At 38.4% G+C, this 27434-nt stretch overlaps 1 protein-coding gene across 1 annotated transcript in view; it reads right to left on the bottom strand.

Annotated features, from left to right (window-relative positions):
- Nucleotides 1-2724: 2724 nt before the first annotated feature.
- The window catches only part of PLCE1 (phospholipase C epsilon 1), a 137564-nt gene continuing 112854 nt past the window's right edge, over nucleotides 2725-27434 (bottom strand). Inside the window, exons 16-32 of the mRNA XM_050898846.1 lie at nucleotides 25594-25701; nucleotides 25038-25154; nucleotides 24797-24955; nucleotides 23705-23828; nucleotides 19956-20080; nucleotides 19117-19234; nucleotides 14713-14844; nucleotides 13250-13540; nucleotides 12280-12443; nucleotides 11101-11362; nucleotides 10062-10180; nucleotides 8765-8893; nucleotides 7799-8008; nucleotides 6077-6238; nucleotides 5690-5908; nucleotides 4721-4933; nucleotides 2725-3647 (exon numbers count right to left, since the gene is read on the bottom strand). Coding sequence (XP_050754803.1) covers nucleotides 4754-4933; nucleotides 5690-5908; nucleotides 6077-6238; nucleotides 7799-8008; nucleotides 8765-8893; nucleotides 10062-10180; nucleotides 11101-11362; nucleotides 12280-12443; nucleotides 13250-13540; nucleotides 14713-14844; nucleotides 19117-19234; nucleotides 19956-20080; nucleotides 23705-23828; nucleotides 24797-24955; nucleotides 25038-25154; nucleotides 25594-25701 — 2619 coding nt within the window. The 3' untranslated portion in view covers nucleotides 2725-3647; nucleotides 4721-4753. The remainder of the gene's footprint in view (nucleotides 3648-4720; nucleotides 4934-5689; nucleotides 5909-6076; nucleotides 6239-7798; nucleotides 8009-8764; nucleotides 8894-10061; nucleotides 10181-11100; nucleotides 11363-12279; nucleotides 12444-13249; nucleotides 13541-14712; nucleotides 14845-19116; nucleotides 19235-19955; nucleotides 20081-23704; nucleotides 23829-24796; nucleotides 24956-25037; nucleotides 25155-25593; nucleotides 25702-27434) is intronic.

The following is a 27434-nucleotide window of genomic DNA, read 5'->3' as shown; positions in this document are numbered from 1 at the left end:
ATGTGTTCTTGAAATATTTAGATATTTCCATGTTAAAGCCTTTAATTCTTGAAAGCACGTGATTTCTAGAAGCAGACAGCTTTCTAAAGATGGCTATTGAGATCCTTCATCTGGTAATATTTGTAGCAATAAAAATAATGTGACTAGGTTTTAAAAATTAAAACTGACATAGTATTTTTTATTCCTCTAACTGCTAAACTTTGGATCAGTAAGATAGAAACAGGAAACCCTTCAGGCGATAGGAAGTACCTCCTGGCGTGCCGCAGTTCCTGCAAACTTAGTACTGCAATGGGGCCAGGGTCTGTGGCTGCCCACGTTTTGTCCCATGCTGTCACACCACTGCAAGCAGCACATGCTACGCAAGGGAAATATAAGAAACTGGTAGAAAAGTAACAGTGGTGTTAAAATAGTATAGAATAAAATACTTCTGTAGTTTTGCCAATAGGCAACAGAGCGTGAGATTTCCACCTGTAAACTGTTCAGCGTGAGGCCTGCTACCACTCAGAGACTGCATGTTTCTGGAAGGTGTTGATTATTTACATTCCTTTCTTTCAAACTTCATCCTGGAAGCTGCTTCCTGTAAATAGTTTGTAATGTAAAAATGGATGTATTTTCCTAATTGATGTCCGTGCTCAGCCAAAAGCACAGAGAGGGACAAAGTTACTGTATCAGTCTTGTCATAGGAATGTGTGGACAGGTATTCCTGCAGAAATAAAGTCTGTGGCTAAGCAGAATAAACTTTCCTATTAGAATAATAACTCAGCACATGAAATCTGTTTAACTGGGCTTTCACAAAAGTTAATAAAAAACCCCACCTGTTTAATGCTTCAAGTGGTGGTGTATTTTCATTATTAGGATACTTGGAACCAACACAAAGGGAAGGATACTGTATTCCTTTCCAACTTCACCCCAAAATGTACCACATTTGACAAACAAAAGTTTACTCGGATGTTTACCAGTACCTAAACTTGAAGTGATATATGTGCATTAATGAAAATGCTGGAACAGTGTAATTAGCCTTACACAATTCCAGATGTCTACATGCCTATAAAGTTGGGGTTTTTTTAATAGAAAGCCAAGTATTTTGCTGTTCTCTTTCACTGTGATAAACAGCAGCAAAATCAGCTTTAGACTTTGATGAGGAAGATACTTATATTAATAAAGTATTCCCACAGCTAGAAAAGTATTGTATTAGCAGAAATAGTACAAAATCCTGTTTTTACATTGCCACCAGACTTCAGGCTAGTGTTAGACCTGCGTTACACAATGTGACATGGCTACTGTTGTCCCTTGATTTCCCAAGAGTTTTTTCCTTTTTAAATCTATGTGACAGAAAACCATTAGTGGATGATGACATGGGTGTAAGAACGAACTTTCTATGTTGAATCTAATGAATTAGCAAGCGTGTCTTCCAGACTACTGTGATACTACAGGTGATGTTAAGAATTTTATTTTCAGGACTGCTGAATATAACAAAACAAACAAACAAACAGGTAAGGTCAAACTCTATAGGAAAGTAAGTATTGTTTCTAAAATGCCATAAAAACACCAAAAGAAAACATTCTTAGCAATGTGAAACTGCTACTGTGTTAAAGTAACAGAGAGAATGAGACTAAAAACCAAAGTTGCATTAGTTGAATTGTGCAGTAGGTTGATGTAAGTATTTCCCAGTAATTCCAAAGTATTCCAAAGCAAACTATGCATGTAAAACTATGGGTAAGTTGTCACTTCTAACATGTTACTCAGTATCAGTCTTGCATTATGCGTGTGCCGTGGGGGTGGGGTAGGGCGAGAGCATACCTCATTCTCACAGGGGCTGGCTACGTAGTTAGAATTCGTAATACACGAGGGAGGAGGCTGAGCTAGGAGGTGGTTGGGTTCTTTAATTGCATCGTATTGCTGAATTGCAAAATGCTGTTTTGCTACATCAGTACTGAAGATAAGCAGTGGGAAGTGCATGGCCTCTGGGAGGATATGCCACAGGGAAATTTGACTTTTTTGTGTGTCTTTTGTGGGTATTTTTCCTGAAAGCTGGAAATGACCTCAAGAGGGCACTTTTTTGCTTTGGTAATGGCTACTTTACAGGAATTTTCTGTAGTGTATAGTGAAAGACTGTCACCAGAAGCTATGAAGAGCGCAGGTTCTGTCTGCTTGTTTATATGCCAATTAATGACTTTTTGCTTTATTTCATTTTCTAATTATTGGGGGAGGTGTTGGTTGTCACAGGACTACTGCCTGTAACTTCTTTCCCTTTCGTCTTTGCACTATCAAAAGTAAACTTCATTTTAGTTACACTGCTGTTTTATCCTTTGCCTGATGCAGCTTCTGTCTTAGGAGCAGCAGCGTTTTGTGCTCGAGTGCTAAAGTTGATGTGGAATAACTGAGTGCATGAATCACTCCCTGTATTCATGGATTTCTTGATTCAGTCACACCAGGTAAGTGAAGTGCTTTGTTTAGGGATTGCTCTAGGGAGACAAAACGTGTGCAGAGCAATTTATTCACCACAGATAGACTTCTTGTGGGAAATCAAAGGGATGACTGATTTCAGCAATTGTTTCGTTTGTGCCCCTGTAAGTTGGTATGGATTGTTTTAACTAACTAAGCACATTAATAACTCCCATGGAGAAAAAAGAGAGACAACCACAACTAACTTAAATATCAGCTGATGAATTGAGCAAACATAAAGCTTTACAACAGTGTTTCTATGTAAACAAAAATGTCAAGAGTTATAGTGTAAGAGTTCTTTATACTCTCTGGGTTTAACAGACAAGTAAAAAGACATTTCCTGACTGTATGGAAAAATGTATTTTGAACTAAAAAATTTGAAATGTTAATTACATTTATCAATGCATTGTTTTGAGTTTGGTCAGTTTTGGGTATTAAACACCTTGTGCTGAAAAGAAACAACCAGAAGAGTTCAGACATTTCTTCCTCTAAATCCAGAGAGAGGTAAAAATTCTGCATTTTCTAAAAAGTAGTATATGATAAATATATTATACAATGGCATGTGCTTTGGAACATGATAATAAATATTCTTTCTTTAAACACAAGCCTGGAAAACTAGAATTTATAAGAAGAAAATGCTGTTCCTTGTCAAAGTATCACTAGCAGTTAGGTGTATTTAGCTATTGTACATCAGTTTGTTAAAGTAGATAAACCATAAATAATTTGAGTGTTTTGTGTATATTCACCAAAGTTAAACAGATATGCAAAGGAAGTTACAGTATATTTAAATCTCTTTACAATCACTTAACACAGTGTTTAACAGAAATCTTCAGGTAAAAGTGCATTATTTTAATATAATACACATAAAAGAACACTCCGGTTCTCTGCCTTCAGTTTCCCTAGAGGCAACTAGCTAAAATTATCTTTTGCTTAAACCGGGGAGGGAGACGACACATGTTTGTTTACGACATACAGTCCAAGAAAACTTCTTCATCCGCCTATCAAGAATGTGCAGAAGTGAAGGTATGGGAAGAGGACAGTCTTCCGATAGCTGACAGGCATCTTTCCAATCTACGACATCCCACTTAGGATTCCCAGATTCTGGATGTTAATCCAGCAGTTTTGCCTGGATTAAGCATCTACATAGCACAGGGCACACAATTGCTGAGCAGTTCAGTCTGCAGCAGGTTCCTTCAAAGGCACTGCAGAAGGATTCAGTGATGTAAATTCCAGTTTTCAAAAAAATGAAAGAACAAATGCAGAAGAGGAGGGAATGTGACTGGGATCTTTCCATAATTTACTTTGCTTTTCTTGAATTCAGATTGTTTTGATGATTTAGGGGTTTTATAGCAGCCTAGAAATAAGGTATTTCAAATATAAAGGGCCAAATTTGATATTTTGCAAATGAAAATATTACTTGAATTCTGTTAATTTAATGATTTAGCAGTAGTATGACAGTGCATGTCAAATAATGCTTTAATCATTAGGTGTATGTGGAAAGAAAAACGTAATCTTAAATTCGCCATATGTGAGATGGGATTATCAACACTGAAAGATTTCTTCATTTACAGTGAGCTGTAACTTCTCAGATGGTATCTCAGTGCTGTAGTAGCACTAGGCAAATATCTGGTAGTGTACATGGGTGGACAAGTTACATGTACTGCCTTCATATAAACGGGACAGTCTTATGTTGTGTATTTATTTCCTTCGTTGTTTTAAGTCAAGCAAGATGGAAGAAATTGAAGAGATACAGAAAGGATAGTAAAAATGTTTAACCATTTCTGGCAAAATCTCCACAGAGAGAAATTAACACTATGAACTTGTTCTGGCTAAAAAGGAGATCATCAATCCTGATGATTTTATTATATGCATGTAATAAAAAAATAACAAAAGCTCTACTGGATACTTCTGTTTACTTTGGCCCAGAGCAAAAGAGTAACAGGACATTGTTAATTAAGCACAGTTAGTTGATTAAAATGCATACTGTAAAATCACCCAGGATGCAACATTTTGGTTTTGTTTTTTAAATGGACAGAGAAAGTGGGTGAAACTCAGTCTTCACACCATTCTGATTCACTGTAGCAAATGCCATAATAAATAAACGGAGACCTTACTGATCTTACTGTGCCTAAGCACACCCACGCGTAAGGCTTTTATGGATCTTTCTGTCAGTCCCTTATACCTCACTGTGGTTTAACCAACTACAACTTTGAAAAAAATACTCTGTAAATCATGTATTAAATGATTGCTCAGAGTTAGAATCAATATCTCATACCTGAATAGACCGTACTGTAGGCAGTGGTGGTTATTATTCCATAATGTCACTAAAAGTCAGACTGCACGCAGACCTTTCATCCTTGCTCTGCGGACTGTCCGGCAAGACCTGCAGAGGTGGCGATATGAATCCCCGATACTGCTTACTTGACTTGGTTAACTTCTTGAGCTCACTTGTAAAGGAAATGCCTTTTCTTTTGTCATCTCGTGCTGCCTGTAAAAAAAATAAATCAGATCACAGAAGGGGTTTACTGGCTGTTTGTTAGCTGTGAAATGTGGAATTAATATGAAAACAGCTAACATAGCAGGCCTCCCTTCTGAAGTCCAGTGCAGCTGTGCTTTCATAGCCAAGCGCATTCTTCTGATTGTTCTGAATAAATTAATTGAAAATTATGCATTGTCAAAGATATGTTTAGCAAATTTGGTATAAACTTGTATAAAAATCTATGGTTTTGACACAGTTACTTTAAAGCAACAACTGCTGTGGATTGGTGGCATCTGCTGGAAGGGAGAACACAGCTCCTTCTCCCAGAAGGCACATACTTCATTCCTGCCATTTTCCAAAGCCTGAGATAAAGCAACAGAACAACTTTTTCAGTGGGCAGGAATAAAGGGGACTTTATTCCAGTAGTTTTTAAGTTCTGCCCATTTGAATAGTCCCGCTTTACTATGATGGGGAGCACGGCATGCACAGCCAGAAGATTCTGAAAAACAGGAAGCTGGTAGCAAAAGATACAGGTTGTTACGGGGTTTGCAGGCTGTGAGGGCATCGTGTTGCTGGATGTAACTGATGCAGTTTTGCAAAGAAAAAAAGGGAGGTGCGGAGAAGGGAGGAATCTGCGTCTTGCTGTAGTCTCTTCTCCCCACCCACCCTCATGCCAGTCATGTCTCCCTCCCATTGAAAGCAGGTTCCCATTAAGCTGATCATACACCATCTATAAAACCTGCTGCAAAGTATTTAATCTTTTACCTGAACCTGTTCTTTGAGTTTAAGGATAAATTTTCCTGCTCCCTTCCACTTGCTTTGGGCCTGAAACACACACTCTTGATCAGAGAGAATCCTCTGAGACGGTTTAGGTGTTGAGGACTTTTTGTTTGCTGGCTCTTTTGTCACCTCTTCCAAGAGCACATAATCACTTGGATTTGGATTGCTCAAAATGCTGTAGGAGTATTTGGCTTTGCAAAGAGTCTGTTTAAAAGCAGAAAAAAAGACGACAAAAAAGAAGGAATTCCCTCAGATTCAGGTTACTAAACCGATCCCTCAGCTAGTGCTGAGAACAAACCCCGCCTTATCTTGTGTGAAACCAACCTCCACCCTACACGTTACAGACCTGCTAAATGGAAACATGCTGCTTACCTGCTGTATGACATCCTGAGCAGTGCTAAAGCGGGGAGCTTTGATGACGGTGCGTGGTTGCTCTGGGGAGACATCATGTACCTGAACAAAGAAACTGTCATCCTCAGAGCTGATGGCTGCATCTTCCTTTGCTTCTTGAAAGACGTTTCTCTCGTTTAAATTCTATAGAAAAAAGGAGAGCCAAATTCATTTACTTCAGAGAGGGAACTAATAGCTGGTGGTCACAAAAGGTTTTTATCACATGAAGATTGGAGACTGTGCTGTTGCCCGAGCTCCCTTTCATTAAATGCAAGTCTTCTATAGAAGAGTTTTGACAAGCCACTATTGCTAATAATGAATACCTGTGTTTCTAAAATCAGTGTCTGAAATACCTTTCATAGTAGGCAAGGAATGGAGACATATGCACAGTACCACATTACACAAAAATGATCACTTAAATCCTTTATTTCCTTATATATGCAAAATTATGTTTTGTCATGTAATGGTGGCATTACAATGGGAGATGGTGGGAAGTGTCCTTTTCTCTCCTTGTCCCTGCACTAAAGCCAAAAGAATTTGGAGAGCAAGAAGTCTGAGCGAACATTTTCCTGTGGAGCAAGAGGAAGGCTGCTTCTCTGTCCTTTTTCAGGCTGTATGACTACTGCAGATTTTAGACAGAATTCCTCCCTGCACCTTCGCTCAGGTAATGCCTTTCTCTCCAACCCCTTGTAACATAGCTTGAACTCATAAGCTGTAAACGTGGGCTGCATATCACACCCTACAAGTGGACCCCCTCCTTGTTTTTCCATGCAAATTTGCAGCTTCATTTCTAGCTCCAAGATCTGAGGCTGCTAGCTGCGGCAAGGCTCAAAATTACAGATAATGCTTTGAGGTACTAGCGTCACAGGACAGAACTACAGCATAATTTTCATATATGCTAAGACAGATTTTAATCCATGTTTTCTGAACAAATGGGGTTTGGCAGCGACACAAATATTTGTGGTCGCATACACTTACAAAGTAAGTGTTGCAGTCAGCTGAATTAAGTAAGTAGGCTACTATTTCCACAAACAAATGTCTACCTAGTAATTTTTGCTCCAAATATTAGAAATACAGGAAAACAAAATATGGATTTGTATAACATTATGGTAATTTGTCAAATTGAAGCTTTATCAAAAGTTTTATCAAAATAATCAGTTAAAACTAATTTTTTTCACTTTAAAGGATCCCAGAGGATCTGTCATTTGTGTATGTAAAATTTGTGAATATAAACATATGTGTACATATATTACTATGTTCAGACTAAGCAAGCATTATTGTATGCTGAACTGACAAAAGGAATTGCCTCTGAAAATGAGGTCAGTTAAGTGTCTTTCTCCTGCTTTTTTTGTCTCTCTCTCTCACAAGCCTATTTTCTCTCACTAGCATATTTTCAAGCTGTGGATGTTTTGCTCATACTTCAAACCGAAGTAATCGCTCCATCTTCCTCCTTTAAATTAAAACCACAATGACAACACCACATAGCTGATACTAGAGCTGAGTGAGGTCAAGTGAGAGTGACTCACACAGGTGTATAAAGCCTAGTTGTGCTCACTCAAGAGTTATGTTTGTTTTTAAACGATGTACACAGCACTGACATTACTCACCAAGTAGTGAAACAAATACTGCACCCTTTTGTTTCCTGGTCCTAACAGCTATTTTTAGCTACTTTTGTAAATAACAATTTATCTGAAACAGACTTACTTCCTCTCGGGTTTTAAAGATAATCCTTCCAACATATCCTTCTTCTGGGAACCAACTGTTCAAAAGCTGCGCTAGCCCTTCTTCAGGACCAATCACTCTCTGGAATGGTGGCTTTCTGCATTCACTCCTTTCTTTAGATATAAAACTTTTCTCTTCCATCAGAAAATAGTCTGCAGCACATGACTTGGTGCCTTTTGTGGTAGCCAAGAGCTAAGACAGACCACAATAAACACACAGCAATTAGAATGCTAAATATAAACACTGCATAATTAGTAGTTATAAATGAGACTGAATAAGGAAGCTTTAAGAATCAATAACTAGTCTGATAGTGCAGGCAAGATTTCTGAAGTGCTATTTATTATTCGGATATTTTACTCCAGGGTAATGTACTGTTCTCTTTAAGCCTAGCCAAGCAGTTCAACTATTCCAGACAAGGCAGTACTATTTAAGCTTATTTCTGTCCTGTTTGGCTCGCCAGACAATTTATTCATAATCCCAGGACAGTACAGTCTTTTCCCACTGCTAGAATAACAATCCCTGTTGAGTTAACTGGTGTTTCTACTCATGAACTTAGCCCTCTAACTTTTACTCCGTATTCCTATGGTGCTCAAGTTCAAAGGATTGCACAGAGATGTTTGCCCTTGTTGTAAGGACAGCCCACTGCCTCCGTTGGTCAGAAAGATTGCTTTTCTCATCTGCATATGCCCAAATATTAAAATACTAATAGGGAATATGTTCTAACATTATAAACCCGTTCTCTGAACCCAAGATTGGGAAAATTTCACTGATGATATTCTGTGTTTGCAATGTAGTTAATTCCACGGTAACACATCTCTAAAGCACCTCCTTGCTGTGATGAATGAACTACAACGACCCTGCACGTGAGAAATGCAGGGAGACGAATGTCCAAAATGATGTTAGTGTGGATTCTTGCAATTAGAGTCTGCAATTCAGCGGGCAACGTACCTGATGGAGAAGCTGTGCAGCCGTGGTCCCCCCACTTATACTAAAAACAGTGAAAGGCTCTGGTCCTGGAATTCCATGAATTGTCACTTTGTAAGTCACAGCAGCTTTCCTTTCCCCCATGCTAAACAACTGTTCAGACAACGTTCAACAGGTTACTGAATGTTTTTACACAGACATGTTATTTTTAGGTTGCTTAAAAGAAACTGTACACACAAGTTGTAAGGACCTTGACAGAGCAAAGCTGTCCAGCTAATACATGGCTCTTTCTTACACTACAGATCAAGGCATTAAAAAACCCCAACAAACCAACCCCCCAAAAGACCCCACCTCACCCTACCTTGAAGCTGAAGAGAAAGAAGAAGGAAGTTTTCCAGTGAGAGTACATAAACTGCCGCTGGACAAAGGGCAGACCTCCGTTGCTCATTATCCATTCTAGCTAAGCTCAGACTATTTGGATTCAGCATACGAATTACTGGATGAAAATCTATAGCTTCATTTTACCCTCCAAACCATTTATGTTCTTCCTTTCTGCCCTAGCAATTCACCAAGATAGGTGTTCGGCATGTACTCACAGGCGGATAACATCTGCAACACATCTGCTGCACACACACAGTAGCTCAGGAGGTTTTATCTAACACTTTAGGAATCAGCAAAATGATAATATACATGCTTAAAGTTACTAAAACACAAGTAACCCAGGTAACCTAACATTAAGGGCTATTTAAAAAAAAAAAATTAACATCCATACATATATACGTATTTTTATATCTCTATTATACACACATCTGTATATGTATGTATACATATCTGTACATATAAACATATAGATGTGCACACACATACATAAATAAATACATACGTATTTATGGAAATACAGACTCCACCTTTTCCTGTAATAGAATTCAATTTTACTCTCATTATCCCAAAGTTGTTGGTAATTTGCATCTTTCTTTTTTTGTCCCAAATGCATTGCTTATGATTCATGCATAAAGGAATGCATGAGGCAGCTCTGAACCTTACTGCTCAACCACACTCCTCCTCCACCACAGGAGTTCTTGCGCTATACCGAAATACACCAGAAGCCAGACTTTGGAAAGATTTACCCTCCCACAGTTTCAGCCAGGTGGGATAACCTTACTTCCACCGAAGCCCAAAAGAATTAGGCATCGAGGTACTTCTGAAAAATGTGCAGGTTTAGGGGCTAACATCTTTGAACAGTCTGATTCTAGAAGTCTTCAGACCATAGTAGTCATTGAGACAAGAATTCATGGCATTCACAAAAAAATAATTGAATTACCATAGATGCAGGCAGAGTGTTTCCAGAGGGACTTTCTTCCATTCTCCGACTGTTTATGAACAAACTAGAAATTTCTAATGCTTCATTGTGCAGGTTATGGAGCTGGACATGTCTATAGCCTAAAGAGAAAAAAAACCTGCTCTGTAAGTACTTTGCCACATCCTAGGACACAAGTCTCATAAATGGAAAACTCAAATTTGCTATATTTATAGCTACAATTTGCCACACCTATAGGATTTAAAGCACTGTAATAACATTGCATTAACACTCTGTCTGTACAACAGTGTAACCGAAATGCTATGAACTGCTGAGTGGCTCATATAGCTGCCTACCTTTGTTTTGCTGTAATATTCAATATCTTCATACATGAAAAAGCGAAGTATTAGAATGAAACAAGGACAAATTCTCACTGGAAAAATGCATGTCTATGGCTAGATCTTCTCATACGCCAAGACTGTTGCGTGGTATTACAGTGGCATGAAGCGAAAGTGAACGTATTTGTACCATTCTGCTGAAGAGCTGCTGACAATATGGAAACTCCCTCCCCCAGGTGTCACAGAATTAACGATGCTTCCTCATCTCTCTCTCTCACCTTTTTTCACCCTTCCTTCACCTCTCCTCCAGCCACAGCTGCAAGTGCAATTCCTCTCTGGCCAGTGATCACCAGTTACAGCAGTTTCTTGGGCAAAGGACAAGGCAGGGAGTGAAACCACTCCGCACTTCCTAAGGCAGCAGCAAGTCTCAAGGTGAACACCACCTCACAACCACAGCTCAGGATCGGAGCAACTGCGTACAAGATGCCCCAGTCTCTGCAACAGCACAGGATCTGACTTTTTACAAGTCACTGGGGCAGCCTCCAGCTCCCAGGGAGTCTATTAGATCAGCATCATACTGCCAGGGCAAAGTATGTTGTCTGATATTTGCTCCCTGTCCCTAGAAAAATGCAACCAGCTGATTAAAAATATCCCCGCGGCAGGATTCAGTCCAGGAATCTGCTGGACCATTTTGGCATAGGGTGTCACTACAAACTACACTGTACCTCTTTTTAGAGCTTTTAGGGGAATGATTCTCTGAGCTGTTACAGCTGAGCTGTTATTTTCAACAACTGCAAACCGAAGAAAGACCAAATCTTCGAAGTGAACCCGGAAAAGGAACTGTTCATTCCACATGGGGTTGAGAGTGTTGCGATGAATGGGCTTCGTCCGGAAATGGCAGCTATCCAGCGGCATCCCCAGCACATCGATTTCAATGCACGGACTGCCCGTGCTATTGCTAGGGCAGACGTTCTGTCCAGACACAATCTGAAGCCGAGGAGTACACAGAGAAACCAATTAGTGGAGTAATTCTTTTGCTGTCACGATTCTGAGCTAAACATTGTTTAGCACACTCCTAAGCACAGTTTGTTAACGTGCTGATTTAATTACAACCCTCCCCTACTTTTGTAATTGCCAGGGCAGTAATTTCAGAAGCAGAGCTGCTTCAAGCCCCCCCATGCTGTTGCTACGGTATCTTTCCTCTGAAAAAAATACACTATACATCATGAGTGTAACCATTCAAGGCATCTGAAAGTTAATCTAGAAAGAATGTACCAGTAACGTAGTCAAAAAGGATCAAATTTTCTTCTCCATTACTCTGGGGTGATGGCACTGACCTCTGGCTTGCTTTGGCATACACAACACAAGAATTAGGTGTGCAATTACCACAGCTGGGAAAATTTTGATTCTTATGAATCTCACTTTCCTGAAACATTTCCTGGAAGGGACTAGCTTTTTAGAATACATTTTTTTGGGCCATAAATCCATGAATTATATAACTTTTAAAAAATTTTTTTGTAAGATTCATTACAGCTTTTCACAATGGCTTTTTGTGTAGTTTCTCAAGTGTTCACAAACGAGTGAAACATCCGGGCACATGTATAATTTTACACAGTTGTGTAGTCCCAGGGAAAATGCTTTCAGGACTGGGTTTCGACAAATATTGTGAAGGAAACAGTGAAAGTAACTATGGATACAAACCAGCCAATAAAATAAAACAAAGACAATTATTTGCTCCTTCCCCCTGCAATTTCTGTTATGCTGACCTTCAGAAGTACAAGGAACAATTAAAGGTTCAATCTTTTCATACAGAAGCATGACTGTAATGCTGGTTAAAGACTGTAGTTAAATATTGTCTACTTCTATCTGTTTGGCTGTATGAAATACCCTTTTAATGTACTTACTGTTAAAGAATATATAGCTGGCTCCTTATTATCAAGATCTCTTTCTAACGGACAAAACTGCTGGTACATTGAACAATTTTTATCCCACAGAACAGGAGGTTTCAAAACATATCCACAGCCACCATTAGCCTCAAACATCGCTGCATTAAGTTGCAGAGGAAGATCTGTGAAAGTAAGGCAGCCAAAACTGACAAAGAGCAATGGTACAATGGAAAAACTGTAACAGTGAAGACAAAGACATGTTTTAAGTATCTTTCCCCCCCGCCCCCAGTTGTGTACTATGAATTCATTCTTCGTTTTCAGAGATAGCTGTAATTTATGTATCCAATCTATCCAATACTTAATTATACAAAACCATAAGAACAGTTCATTCTTTTTTATCCCTTTCTGTTGTCTTTATCCAGCTGTAGGGCTTGCCTACACCTATTCTCTGAGAAGTTTCTAGGTATTTGCCCTGAACTGCAGAATGAAAAAGCATTGACTGTGTAGCTTTGTAGATGACCTAATGGATCCCCCATCGAAAAGGTGAAGGAACATAAGATAGGATAGAAAATGGCCCAAAAATGTTTTGATCAACATTAAACCAGCATCCAAGGTGGCACTTCTAAGTAAAAAATAGTTCAGTACCTTTTTATACTTGAAGTTATCAGAAAGGGATAACAGCTACTTGAACTGGGGAAAAAAAAACAACCTTCAGCAATAAAATAAAAACAAAAATGGAAGGTGTTGCTGTCCAGGCACTTCTGTGCTATCAAGAGATCTGCTGCATTGGCATAAAGCTCCTGAACTCTGGGATCGCTACTCTCAACGACCAGATTGTGTCATGGTACAAAGCTGCTCGTGCTGGGGCGCACAGACAGGTACATGCCCTTGTGATAGCAGGTAAAAGCAAATGTCAAATACAAATTCACAGTTTAAGGACTTATTTCGCATTTAAAATGTATTAAAATGTGCGTTTGTGTACCCATACCATCTGTTTGGTAGTTAAGAGCCACGAGCTGTACGCCATGGAGCCAGAAGATCAGTGGATGAGGATTTGAGGAGTCGATGCGCGTGGCAGCGGGGTAGGTCCTCAGGAGCTGGCAGGTGGTGTGCTGGATCAGCTTCTGAGAGTACCGCCTGCACAGCCGCTTGGCAGCGTTCTCGTTCAGGGAGGAGATATGATAGCACTTGGGCGTCCTTATGATAGCACTGAGAGAAGCTGGAGAGTTGTAAGGAGAGCAAGGATCTTCCCAGGTCTGCCGCATCACATCAAAAGGACCTGGAAAATAAACAGTACCCTCAAGTTACAGCTGCAGATCCAGAGACTCCAAAAATTCGATGTTTTCTAGTGAAGTATTTGTGCATACTTTGGTTATGGTAGAAAAAGATGATCCTGGAAAATGACACTACTCAGTGTGTCACATTCCTTCTTATACAGTAAGAACAATCCATGAGAGGAAACGTAATGTTTAAGTATTGAAATGATACCGTGATTAGATGTGCTAAAAACCATTTTCATAAATAAATACTTAATTGGCATTTGCCTGAATAAAATAAAGGAATAAAATCCCATGCTTCTCATTTACACATTTTACACGAGGAAGGGAGGCAAGATTGAAACCCATCTGCTAAGTCTCCAAACAGGCAGTCTACAGAGGCCGTAAGAGTTAGGGGACAAAGCCAGCAAGATACTTATATCCTTAGAATTAGGCACTAGACTTCTTCATTTTTAGGACACTGGCCTCTAGAAGGGAATCTAACCTGTCTGTTGCAGCTGTGCCCTTGGGCCGAAAGAAATGCAACATTCCTTGAGCCAGAAAATGAGTACAAGAAAGGGTACAACGGTAACTTTCTGTTTACGGCATTCACCTGAAAGGCAGGGGATCTGAGTCTCATCCCTGCTCCAGAACCCTTTTTGTACTTTCTTTGTATTTCTTTACATCTGTTCATACGCAGAAGTACAATTTCCAAGTTCACAAACTGAATCACCTGCGGAGTCTAAATAGCTCCAAGGTGGAACACAGGAGTTTGCACGATTACACGTTTGGACTTGGCTGAATTTTAGGCAACTGAGTCCGACTTCAGACACTAAAAATCCTTTTCTGGATCCAGCCCAACAGTTCTGCCTTCCATTTGTACTTTGAAAATATGCATTCCTACCTTTTAAAATACAAACTTTAAGATACATCACTTAAAATGTATGTTAGTTTTGAATCATTTATGAATTAGGGTCTTCATATTCCTGACCAAGTAATCCTGTTTTAACATTCCACACTCAACACTTCAGTTATAACAGTGTTACTGTAATAGCTGCTGCACCAACGAAAAACCATTCCAAAGTTCAACATCTTACACATTGTAAAGTATTTGATCTTTAACAACTTGGTCTGGTACATGTGTTGGATTACAGAGTCCTTCCACGTGACTGGTGAAAGAAGATGCTAACTTTACCTTTTCCAGATGCTTTGGCAAGAGCAGCTGACTCCCCAGGGCTCAGCCTGCCAGGATTGTTGCCAAAAATGGACTTCCTGCTTTTTCTTTCTTTTCCTCTGCTAGAGCCAGATGGGTTTAGAGTTGACAAGCCTGTTCCCATAAATGTAAAATAAATGAGCCAAAAAACATGACCAAGAGGGCATGACATTTTCCATCATATTTTACATTATTTTTGAAGGCATGAATACTTCTGTTATATAGTACACAGGGCAAGCAGTGTATTTTTCGCCATAATTTAATTTTAACATCTTTACATACATACATGCCTTTATATATGTATATATTATGTATGTTTACGTATATAATGTATATAAAAACTTATATGAAGCAATACAATACACAGTTATCTCTCTGTGATACAACTTTTCTCCATTTTACTTTTTGGTTTGAGGAAGGTAGTGGCTCTGTCTCAAATTACCAAATGGTCCTAATTAATACTAAAAAAAAAATCAGCAGTAACAGTCCCAATGTATTCATCTTTAGAATAATTAAAAAAGAAAAAAATCCTTTCTACAGAAGCAATAAATCTGCACAGTAGTGAATATCATGGAATTAACCTAGGATAGGATACCTACGTAATTAAATAAATGCAAGAATATGATTTGAAGATATGATGTAAAAGAAAAAGCCCAAATGCTGTTGGTTAAACAGTTTAACCTCAAGATGTTTTCAGAGTTATCTTCCTCTGTTTAGAATTTGTATTTCAATGATGGGAAATATGGTAGACATTCAAAATCCATTAAGCATTTAATGGCCAATATGTAACAGAAGTGGAGCTGGAAAGCGCTAGTATAGCTGTTACTCAAATATATGCATTCTAGCAAAATAATCATTAAAATCATGACCCAAATCCCAGTGAAGTAAACAGACTTAATCCCCCTTAAGGTCAGTTTCTTTCTGTTGACTTGGAGAGAGCACACGGCAGACCAAAATTAAACTAAGTCAAAACGCACGATAGTTATTCTGCCACCCACAGCAGTGAGGTGTGGGATGCTCTCAGAGACCCAAGATGTACTTGTGATATAAAATATAACAAAGCAAGTACACTGTTATTTGCCTGTGACTTATGAAACAACCCTCATGAACTCACATCAATTCACACCTGCCTAAATACAGTTCTGCATTTAATACTAGTATTTCAACTACAAATGTAAATCACAAAAAGGATACATGGGACTCTCTTCTACTGAAGTCTGTCCACAGCTGTAAATTTTCAGCTCTCAATCTTTACAGCATGTCTATACGTACTTAGTAAAATTATGCTGATAGTTTCAATGGAACTGCTTGGGTTAGTAAAATTTAGGATATACATAAATGTCTTCAGCATTGGAGACGTACTGTCTCTTTGGGCCAAAGCATACACCTAAGCCACAGAAGATGGTAGAAGCTGAGACCAAAGAATATGAACTGACTAGAAGACTGAGGAGTTATGCACTGTGTGCTTCCAGCACTATTTAATCCCAGTTTTCAATGGATCAAATGGATTTGGCAAGCAAGATCCAGGTCTCAAAATCCTGTTGTGGAGACAGTCACTGAGGAAACAGACTAACCTCGTACATCACCAGAGAGTGCAATGCAAAACACCAGGGTTAACTGAACCCAGGGTGGTGGCCACAGGGTAAGCTGCAGCTGGGAGTTTTCTTTCAGTCTTTCCCATGGCCATGCTTTGCATGGGACACACCTCCTCCCAGAGGCAAGCTCCATTTTTCCCTCCAATCTAAACTTGACTCCAAAATATAGCAACACCTATTCATAGAATCATAAATTCATAAAATAATGGAGATTGGCAAGGCTCTGGAAGTTATCTGGTCCAACTCTCTGGTCAAAGCAGGACCAGCTTAGATCTCCCACCACACTAGACCAGCACATAGATCCTATCATACTACTATAATGACAGAGTAAATGTTTTGTATTTCCCTACAAGCCCTATGCTATATCCTTCGAGTTATAGAGTTTAGTGCCCATCTCTCATGTTAGATATAACCACACTGCTTTACTGCTTTTAGATTTTTAATCCAGAGAATAGCAAACTTCCCTGCCCTTCTTATTCTAACCATGCTAAAGTAACAGGTTAAACTGTCACCTTCTCACCATGTGTTTCAGACCAACAGCCAGTTAGTCTGTGGGTTTGCAGATCTTGAAAAAGAATTTACAGTACTTTTGTATGTAGGGTGCCCTTTTTGATGTTCACTTGAATTTCTTGAAAAGTGATACCATAGGGGCAGATAGTCTGATACAATGGAGATGGTGACTGAATTTCATGCTGGTTAGCTCAGGTGACTCCCTGCTGTCTGCACTTGATTGTGCAGATCCTGTTTTTATGTACTCAACTTCCTCTACTCATTGTGTAAGGATCCTCAGCACCAAGGCAACGAGCCATGTGCCCGGGGGTTATAGCAGTACTGTGCTCAAGTATGCTTCACTGCCCTCACCTTGGGTGACCCAAAAGAACAGACCTTCACCCTCTTAGATAATGGTGATGATATGCAACAGACTGAAATTGAAGTTAAGCAAGGACTGTAAGGGTCAAAAACCACTGAAACAACACGAGCTGTGGTGGGTTCCTTGTTACCGGAGATTTTTATAAACAAGAAATGTTATTTTCTCCACATGATAAATTCTGTTTTGACCAGGAAGCACTTAGGGAAGTCTGTGTTACTCAGTAGGCTAGGATAAGTGAACACAATGGTCCTTGTCCTTTTTTATAGTCACAAATCAGTGATTAACATTCAGGGACATAGGCAACTGTAAACACAGAAGAGAAATATATGAAGACAGAAGAAATAAAATATTTACACCATTGATCAGCCACTGACATGAATTCTGCCCTCCCTATTTCCAAAACTCTTGCATTTTCTGAGCTGGTTAGGAACCCGGTCAATAGAGCTACACAGTCATGAATCTACCAGCCTTGTTCTCATTATTAACGGACAATATCGGGGTATGGCAGTGCACCATGTCTGTGCCCTCCAGCTGAGCAGAGGAATCCAATTAGTAGCATGGTGGCCATGGAAGTCTACATATCTTGCAGAGAAGGCAGTATTAGTCTCAAAGGAGATGAAGTTTGTTGGAAAACTAATTTTTACAGCTTCGTGTGTTCATCTGTGAAAGGAACTCATTTTCTTAATTGTTCTACTCATGTCTCCTTTAAAGCAAGAGGAAGAAACCCGATAAGGAAAGCACGTATTTCTTTTATAATTGAAATTACATTAAAAAAGAAAAGAAATATTTTAAAGTTTTCTTAGAACATCAGAACTTCTTGTGTGTCGAAATGCTTGGAACAACTTAAACTATCTCTGTTTAATCTTGAATATCATTCTTCAAAAGAAAATATTTTATTTGAAAGAGATCTCATTGCAGATTTCATTAAAAAGAGTATCAGATTTGAATTTTTAGAATTTATTATTTTTACAAGTGACACATACAATGCTTAAAGTTATAGAAGATTATAAAAGAATGTCTCTCCATTTTTCAGCATATTTATCTTGCCTGTTTGACACTATTTTATGTTTGGTTAGCTTCTCTAATCTGATTATAGTTCTATTTGTATAAGATCATGATTTGGCAGAATTGCTAACTTTTCCACAGAGAACCATTCCATTAAAAAGCAGATTTTTCATTCAAAACATTAAACACATCAATAAACAATAAATTCTCAATTTAAAAGTATTTATGTACACAGTATGAGCCAAAACATACTCAACCTCATGTTTCAGTACTGAACAAGTAACTATCAGTGATGTCCTCTTCAGTTACTCCCTCTCCTTTTCCTCTGCAAACATTATTCTTCCTACTGTACAAAAGAAGACCCTCCTATTTCCTTAATCCCTTCCACAAAGAGTACGTGTGAGCGTGCAATCAGCTGTCCTCACCCACCCCATGAAAAGGCTGCCAAATGGCTCCCCTCCTGTCCACTTAGGAAAGAACAGAAGCTGCAGCTGTAGGCAAAGGTGAAACACACAAAACTGAGGTCACTTAAAGAAATGTGACAAGCTCTTCCTGCAAGGTTTTAAGAATATTTTCCTTCCTAATTCAGTAGGTCCTTACATGGAAACTCAGAGCTCTTAAGATAAAGCTTTCTGTCCTCTGTCATTTGGCAATGAAGCAGTTGTCTAAGTTGTGAAGACTGGCAAATTTCACTTTTGTAAAAATTTTAATATGACAAACAATATGTCTTCACATAATTTATGAATACTACTTCTCAGCCAGGAGCTGTTATTATGTAGACTACTGAATCATCAAGAAAAAAAGCTCCTCGACTACTTCAATTTGAAAATGCTTGTACTAACTAATTCAAAACATAAACATAATGTCTCCAAGAATGAGAAAGCTTAAAGCAATAAAACAGGGCACTGTACTTACCAGGGAACTTCACAGCTTGACAGTAAATGACAAGATCTGATAGCTCTGGGGCTATCTGTCTGCTTTCCTTCTTATTTTGCAGAAGATAGAATTCTTCACCCAGCTCCATGTCGTAAACCTAAGTGACAATTCCAAGAACATATAATAATAAAATCACTGAATGTGAAAGTACTCTTGCATATCTTACTTGTGTCCTTAAAATCCTTTATCTCATTCTTCCTATATGGTTTGCTGTCTTCACCTAACACATCTCTGTGTGCAGGTTTATGCATCAATACCTGTTACTGATGCTGCGGTAGCGTGCGAAGGCCTCAATCAGAGTCAGTTCTACAAACATTTAGACAAAAGCCATCCGTGTTCAGGAGAAACTACAATTTACTAAAGAGCAATGCACTGGTTCAGTTGTCAGATGATTTAATAAAAGGTAACGTGGCTATCTGATATCATAGTGCGGTATTTTAAAGTTATTTAGATACACAAAGATGCTGAAGATTCAGATGAAATCTTCAGTTCCATCGATGTTAATGGAAATTACATATCTAAATAAACTTCTGGATCTAGCTTCAATGAAGTCTTTCATTGAGAGCGATGACAGTTAAAATTTTCAGCCAAACAGCCTGTATATACAATAACCTCTGAGGACTTTTCTTGAACAGTATGTTGAGTGTTTGTTCTATTTAATCTGTTTTCTCTGGTGTGTTTCCATGCTTTCTACTATTTGTCTTCATTAAAGCGCATTTGCCATCTGATGTCTCGGTTACCTAAACTGCTCAAATCCTTTTGAAGCTGGTTATATATCAAAGTGTGGCTGAGAAGAAAGGGGGAAAAAGCAGAACTACCTTTCCTTTATTATTGTAAGTAGCACAATCAGCCTTCTTTATTCGTTTGGCAGACTCTTCATTATATTCAAACTGCAGTTTATCACTTGATAATTTATTCTCAGGTCGGTCTTCAAGAATGTTATCTAAAAATTAATGGGATTTTAATAAACATAAAGCCAAACAATTTCAACTGGAAATTTAATTTGAATTAACAATATTTGTGGACAATGCTGTGAATCTTATCTGAATAACCAGATGCCAAAATAATGCATTTACTGGTCAAAGCATTCCCTTTTAGTAGAAACTTTCTACTTTAAAAATTTAATGCTTGGCTTTGGTTAATAAGTTGCACTTCTTTTAAAGCCCATCCTTTTGTGCTCAGAAGATGCTTATAACAAAATCATCTAATGAAGTAAGCTTGCCATCTGAAAACAACTGATATTCCTGAACAACAAAGAATTGCTCAAGTCCAAACACAATTAACCACATCAAAAATGTACACGTCTTTGTACAGCACGCTTTGGCTTTCCTCTCCTTACATTCACCATGAACAAGTATTTTTTACACCTATAGAAATTCCACTTCAAAGCTACATACATTATCGGAGAATAATACACCTACTAATTTGGTCTTTCTGGACCAAAATATTGTAATTGTCACAAAAGGAATGGTTTTATTTCATTCCTAATATTCCTGATGCTTTGACCATATTCTTCTTATGCATAACTGGTGTCACACATGCAGCCTTCTAACAGCTCCTGACCAGTTAACAATGCCATATAAAAATACCTGACTGCATTTTTAATATGAAGTAGAAACCATATATTCACACTGTCACATTTAACAGGCTGGAGATGCAGTGCTGATTTCATGCAGTTAAAATGCTCAACCAAATGGCCTTTACCTTCCTGGCTGTTAGGAGCAGGAGAAGCATTAAGGACATCAGCTACAGGGAAACGGAGTCAGAAAGGGAATAAGAGTAAAGGAAATTAAGATTTACAGCCAGAGAAATGAAAATTAAGTGTCAGTTGTAAAACTACTAGCCTTACGCAAACCTAATGTAACAGCAAGGAAAATAAAATTGAAAATTTTTCAGAAAGTTTACAGACCATTATTTAGATTAGTTTTGCCAAAATATTAACGTAATTAAAGATCCAAAAGAATAATCATTGTAATAAAACAGTAAACCATGCCGCAGATTCCTTCATATATTGGAAGGTGTGAATGTTTCTTGCTAGCTTCAGATTTCTCAAACCTTCTTTTAACTAGAACATTGCTCAAACATCACTCACTGCAGTTAGCTTGCAATATTTTCCTGGCAAGTCTGTTAACAAAGATCTAAGTTTTTCCCAGCAATTTACATCTACACTATCTCCACCCTGTCCCACACAAGGAGTATTCTCAAGTAGCCAGTTAGGCCAACTTTCTAGGAAAACGCAACTGAAGGCAGCACCAGCACCAAACTCATAAGTTTTCATATTAGCATAAATAATACTGCTATCCCACAAGCAGTGTCAGGTCCTGAACTGCATTCGTTAATTTTGTGACTATTTTTTAAATCATTAAACACAGAAGCAAGTAATGTAAGAGATGAACTGGAAAGAAGTCCTGTGCTGCAGGGCATGCTCAAGCCTTACATCTTCTCTGAACATGGTACCTAGAACTTAAACAGGTACCTATTAGACTTAAAGGTTCAATGAGTGAAGTACTTTACTGTTTACCTAGGAGAACATGCCCAACTGTGTCAGACATCTAGCTTGGCACTCTCCTTCTGACAGTGGCAATGGGAGATGCTGTTTAAAGAGAGCATCCAGCCACTATTCATGGTCCATTTCCCTGCTACCACCCCAACATCCACAATTGCTGAATATTAGCGATGTTGGACTGTACATTTCTACCTATAACATTTGCTTGTAAACTTGTCCGTGAATTTGTCCAATCCTTTTTTCAATCTGCTGATACCGTTTGCCTCCACAATTTCCCGTGGCAGCAAATTCCAGAAGTTTACTACCGGCTGCACAAAGAAATAGTTTATTTTACCTGTTTTAGACTGATCTTCCACTTGTTTTACTGAGCACCTCCTAGACCTAATGAGTAATAGTTCTGTACTCCCTTTATCCACCACTTCATGATTTAGCAAACCTGCTTCAAATTCACCCCTCAGTCCTCTTCTCTACCAGCTGGAGGATTCCAGCCTTTTCAGACTCGTCCAAGGCCACCGCCACACTCCCTTTACTTTTTCGGTTGCCCTTCTCTCTAACTTCCTTAACTCCACCATATCCTTCCCTAGATCTGGAGGCAAGAACTGAACACAGAACTCAAGTTGTGGCACATTATGGTTTTATATAGAAGCAAAAAGATGTTTTGTTTTCAGTACTGTTCCTGATGATCCTCATCTTTTGGCTGTCACTGCACACCAAGCTGAGGATTTCAGAGAACTTTCAATAATGCCACGATCTCCCAAATTGATACTGCCATTGTTGAGCTTAGAATCACATAAGCAAGGTTTAAGTTTTTTCCCCTAAATGTATTACCTTATGTTTATCTACACTGAAGCACATCTGTAACTTTTTTGTCCCCTTGGTCAGTTTTGTGACCCGTTTATGGAGTTTAACGATGGTGCAGCATTTAACTACCCAAAGAGCTTGGTATCACTTGTACCATCACTGCTGTCTCATTGGGTAAACGCACTGTGATCTACTTTGATATATTCTCTAAAAATTACCAATTAAAAATAACGAGTAACCCATTTAGATGCATCCAGCTTGTTCAATCCATGCATGGGGGTTTTGACAAATGTCCTTTGACAAAACTTGAGAGGATTAAATGTTTCTGACTCCAGCTGTTTGCTCTACCAGAATCTACCAGCCCTGTAGCAAGAGAAGCAAAAAAAGATGCATGATGCATGACTTCAGCTCAGCCACCTCAGCGTGGCACATTCTGTCCTTCATCTGTAGTTGAATCAAACGTGTCTGTCTGAACCGGAGAGCTAAGGAAGTAGTGGAAGTTACTAACGGCAGTATTTTTTATCACCTCTGGCACGCCAATCATTATATCCAATCTATAAACTGCTCCTAAACGTGGATTTATGCTAAACTGCCAGTTCCTGAAGGCTAGGATAGCAGAAGCATAGACAGCACGTGAACTTAACAAGGCAAGTCAGCAAGGCGTGCCTTGCCATTTTTTCACTGAGCAGCTAAAGCTTTAATAAAGCCATCTTTACTGAAGCTTCTCTACCTTTACGCATGAAGTGAACAGCTGATGCTGAAAGTGTAACTAAAATAGGTACTTCAGGGGTCTCTGGGATTAGACAGTAACCAAGGAGGACTTTGGAGAATCTGCATCTTAGGTCAATTTAATGGCAGTCATGCAGATGCAAGGGCTAAGTCTGTTGTGAACCTTGAGCTTTCAGGTGCCTAAACTCCTTACGAAAGACAATACAGGTGAATGTAGATAGAGTACACTATGAACACAATCATTTTTGCATAATATAAATAATATAAAATATAATTTATAAAGACTACAATTTAGCATACACTGCACAGTTAAAACATCTAATGGTTGAAGTCACACTCAAGTCCTCTACACAGTCAAATTATTTTCACAGTATTACAGACTACTGCACCAAAGTGCCACCAAGGATGTTTAGGACATCCTCCTCTCACAAGGTAAGATCAACTTACCTACATCATTCCTGAACTAGAATATTTACATGCCTTATTGCTACAGTTATAACAGCACTGTAATAAATAAATATATATTGTTACCATCAGAGAGAGATTCATAGTCATAGTCATATTCATCCTCTTCATCTTCTTCCTCTTCATTGGTAGGTGTGGGGTTGCTAGCACCATTGCTAGCCTGGGCTTGCATATGTGCCAGCTGGTGAGCCTACAGCAACAGAACCACTTATTACATTATTGGTAAGTATTTTTAAAAAGCAAAAGAGTTTTCATCACTGTTTGCATCTTATTTTATTTGTATAAAAGCACTGAATATATATATAATGAGAAATAAGTAAAAATGTTAAGATCAAACTAAAATACCATTTTAACGGTTTGAATATAAAGAAAATTTGTGTTGGTAGAAAAACACCCAAACACATTATTCAGAGCAAGACCGCCTTTTTCCAATCAGAGGTATGCTGTTTTGGAAACAGTTGAAAACTTTTTTAAAAGATGGAGAATGTCCATATACTGGTACAATCAGTGTGATTTACTTATTCTGATACAAGAATTCAATTCTAATTCAATTGTGTTTACATTTTGGGTAAAAGCAATTAGTTTTCAAAGATTCAATCTAATTGCTGACTAACCATAGACACTGTTAAATTGAGGCTACCAGAGGTGCAGCCCTAATTTTTAGAAACCAAAAAAATTCTCATATAGGTATAAGCACTACTTGAATAGCAGAGTCCCCCCAAAAAGGGAGTAAGAGAGTTATTTGCCTGGCTTGAATATGAAAAAGGAAACAAAGCAGAATTCTACTAAAAATTACTACATACTGTATATATACACACATAATCAATGCATATCACTATTTCTCAACAAACATGAATAGCAAATGTTGTAGCCTCAGAGTGGAACTTCATTTATGTTTATCACATGTGGTGCTAATCATAATATTATGAAGTATTATAAAACTAAAATACACTAAAATTTTGTTATGCTGTATCTATACTTTACTATACGTCTTGTCTACTTATTTGAAAGTGTTGCAATCCACTGTGAGTTTTCCAAGCATGAATATGCATTAGATTATCCTGCTGTACATACTGGAATGGCAAAAACTTCAAACACAAATGAATTATTTTTAACAAAAGTTAGGTCTCACTGCTTGCTATTAAGGAAGGACTTTACCTTTTGTTTCAATATATCCACTGGTGTTTGATGGGCTTTGAGCTTCTTGTTTTTAAGCAGGATTTTTCTTTTCAGTTGGCCAGGTGAAGGAAGCATGGGATCATCAGAAAAGTCACTCTCAAATAAGAACTTTGTTACCAGCTTATCTCCAAATACATTCTGAAATATCAAGAACATGTGATATATTATGGAAAATCCCAAGGAACGTGCTTAGAATAATTTACCACAATTTATGGCCTACCTTGAAAATTTCAGCCATCTTGCGTTGCTGAGGCAATGAACAGTGGTTTTCTATTGATATGATAATTGGCATGTCAGAGGTGATAAATGCATTGCGATCAATTGCTTCAACTACCTCCTGTGAGGAAGAAAGGTCATTGAAAGAACATGTGATTATTTTGCAGCATTCATTTAACTTACTGTTAGTTGAAAGGGGAGAAAGGAAGGCATCTGTTTTCCCCTCTAAGAAGAAAGAATCCACAATTTGCTTTCAAAACAAGCTCCTATAGATCAACCTAGCATCTTGTTACAATAGAACTGGCAACAGCTACTTATGTTAGTTACATTGACGATAAAAAGACAGAAAATTACAGCACATATACTACAAAAATTAATTTGAAAAGCATAATGTTTACAGTTGAGGAGTTCATGTGTGACGTAGTCTGTATTTCATACTCTATTAGGATTTAGCCCATTAGGGTTTGTACTTTTCTAGTAAGCAAATTTTTTCCTTCATTAGAGAAAAAGTTACTGATTTTCTTCTCATTTTTTGTTTCTATGTGCAATTATCAGCATACCTTAAAAGAGATCTTAGTAGTAAGAGTGTGCCCATGATAAATGATAGGCATCCCATCATCACCATCCCAGCAGTCTAATTCCACACTTCTGCAGCCTTGTAAAAGAACCTACAATGCAATTGAACAGTGTAAGCACGTATAAGCCACAGTCTCATGCCATGAAAGCAGAAGACAGACATTGCAGAGCTAAATGAAAGCCCCGTGATTCAGCAGAAGTGCTGGAAAGAGCAATCTCTGTGGAGTAAACATAGCCCACAGAAGCTACAGTCCCCAGCTAACTGCATTCCCCAGGTTGAGAAAGAGCGGGCAAATTAAGAAAGCATTTACATTCTTAGGAGAAGTACCATAAAGCTTTGTAAATTCATGGTATCATACAGGACACATGGAATCTGCAGAAAGTGGTTCTTAATGTATAGCTTAATGTTCTGAGGGAGAGAAACATTTCCATATTTCTACCTGCAAAAGCAGCTATAAAGCAACATGGTAATTTATTCCAGGTTGCTACCATGACAGCTTATGGGCACGGCATCTGCAGTTTGTTTGCTGGTTCTTTTTGTTGTTGTTGTTATTAGTTTTTTAAATAGAAGAAGGTCTGAAAATAATGTCTTATGAACAACTTCCATGAGGATAGTGAGAATGAAAATGTGCCAGGCCATCTTATTTAATGATATTAAGCTAATTTACAGCCATCCATCCATCCATCCATTTATTCATTTATTTATTTTAGAAAGTCCTACTTGCTAGAAAACCACTGAAGAAAGAAAAGAGGAAGGATGGAGGGAAAGATAAGCTAACCCATCTGTTGGCAGCCCAGCTTATTATTGCTATCAATTTTCAGCATGCCTATCACTGAAAGAGTTATCTGTATTACAATTAAATATTTTACTGAAAACAAAGATCTTGACAATCAAAACCATTTCCAGCAAAAACATTCATGAACAAAGAAAAAATTACTTCTCCTATTCAAAACCTGAATAATTAGATTTCAGGCAGTTGTGTCCGTCGCTGGCACACCACCACTTCTGTGAGAGCCAGACACACTGAGCCAGAACAAAGTGCTCCTTCTCTTCTGGCGACAACTACTTGAGGGACAGGAAGAAGCTTTTCTGCATCATACAGATTTTGTAGCCAGCTGAGCTCTATCTCACTTCCCATGTATTACCAACACAATACTCACATCACTCTGTGCAGTGCTACTACAGGAACCTCCTTTGCAATTGCATTATTCAATGCAATCCTGTTATTCGGGCTTTCCTAACACAGCCTCATCCCTCTGTCTTATAACTCCAGGCGAAGCAGCACATGGGACACCAGATGAGCCCTTCTCAATGGTGAGTCATTAACATTTAGAGTAATGAAAACACTACTCACAGGAAGTTTGATGCTTTCTCTAGCATTTGGTAAATACACGGACACACAAATACATATATATACAAACAAACACAGAACCAAAAGCCCTAGGGAGAAATGGTTCTTTTCCTGTTCACCACCAATCAGGCATAAAGTCTAAAAAACTGTAGAATATTCCTAGAAGTAACGTTTTTAGAAGTTATGGTTCCATTTGAAATTTGTCTTTGCAGTGCAATGTACAGTATTTGAGTAGTGTTTTTGACATCTGAATGAACTAAAATATTAGATCAGTCTTTCCTGTGGGAAAGTCTAATTTTAGTAGGTTGGGTCAGACCGACTGGTGTCTAAATGCTATGAATCTCAAACTAAGCCCATTTTTTTGCCTTAGAAAAGGCATTTGAGCACAACTGTGCTTACAGGCAGCTTTCCCACACATCATGTTTTCCAACGTTTTGCAAGCACGGGTTTAGGACATTTAGACTTTCAAAGCA

The sequence above is a fragment of the Gymnogyps californianus genome, chromosome 6 (genome assembly GCF_018139145.2).
Source record: "Gymnogyps californianus isolate 813 chromosome 6, ASM1813914v2, whole genome shotgun sequence".
In the NCBI taxonomy this organism is placed as follows: Eukaryota; Metazoa; Chordata; class Aves; order Accipitriformes; family Cathartidae; genus Gymnogyps; species Gymnogyps californianus.
The sequence above is the reverse complement of the archived record's forward strand: the minus strand, read 5'-3'. Positions and strand labels throughout refer to the sequence as shown.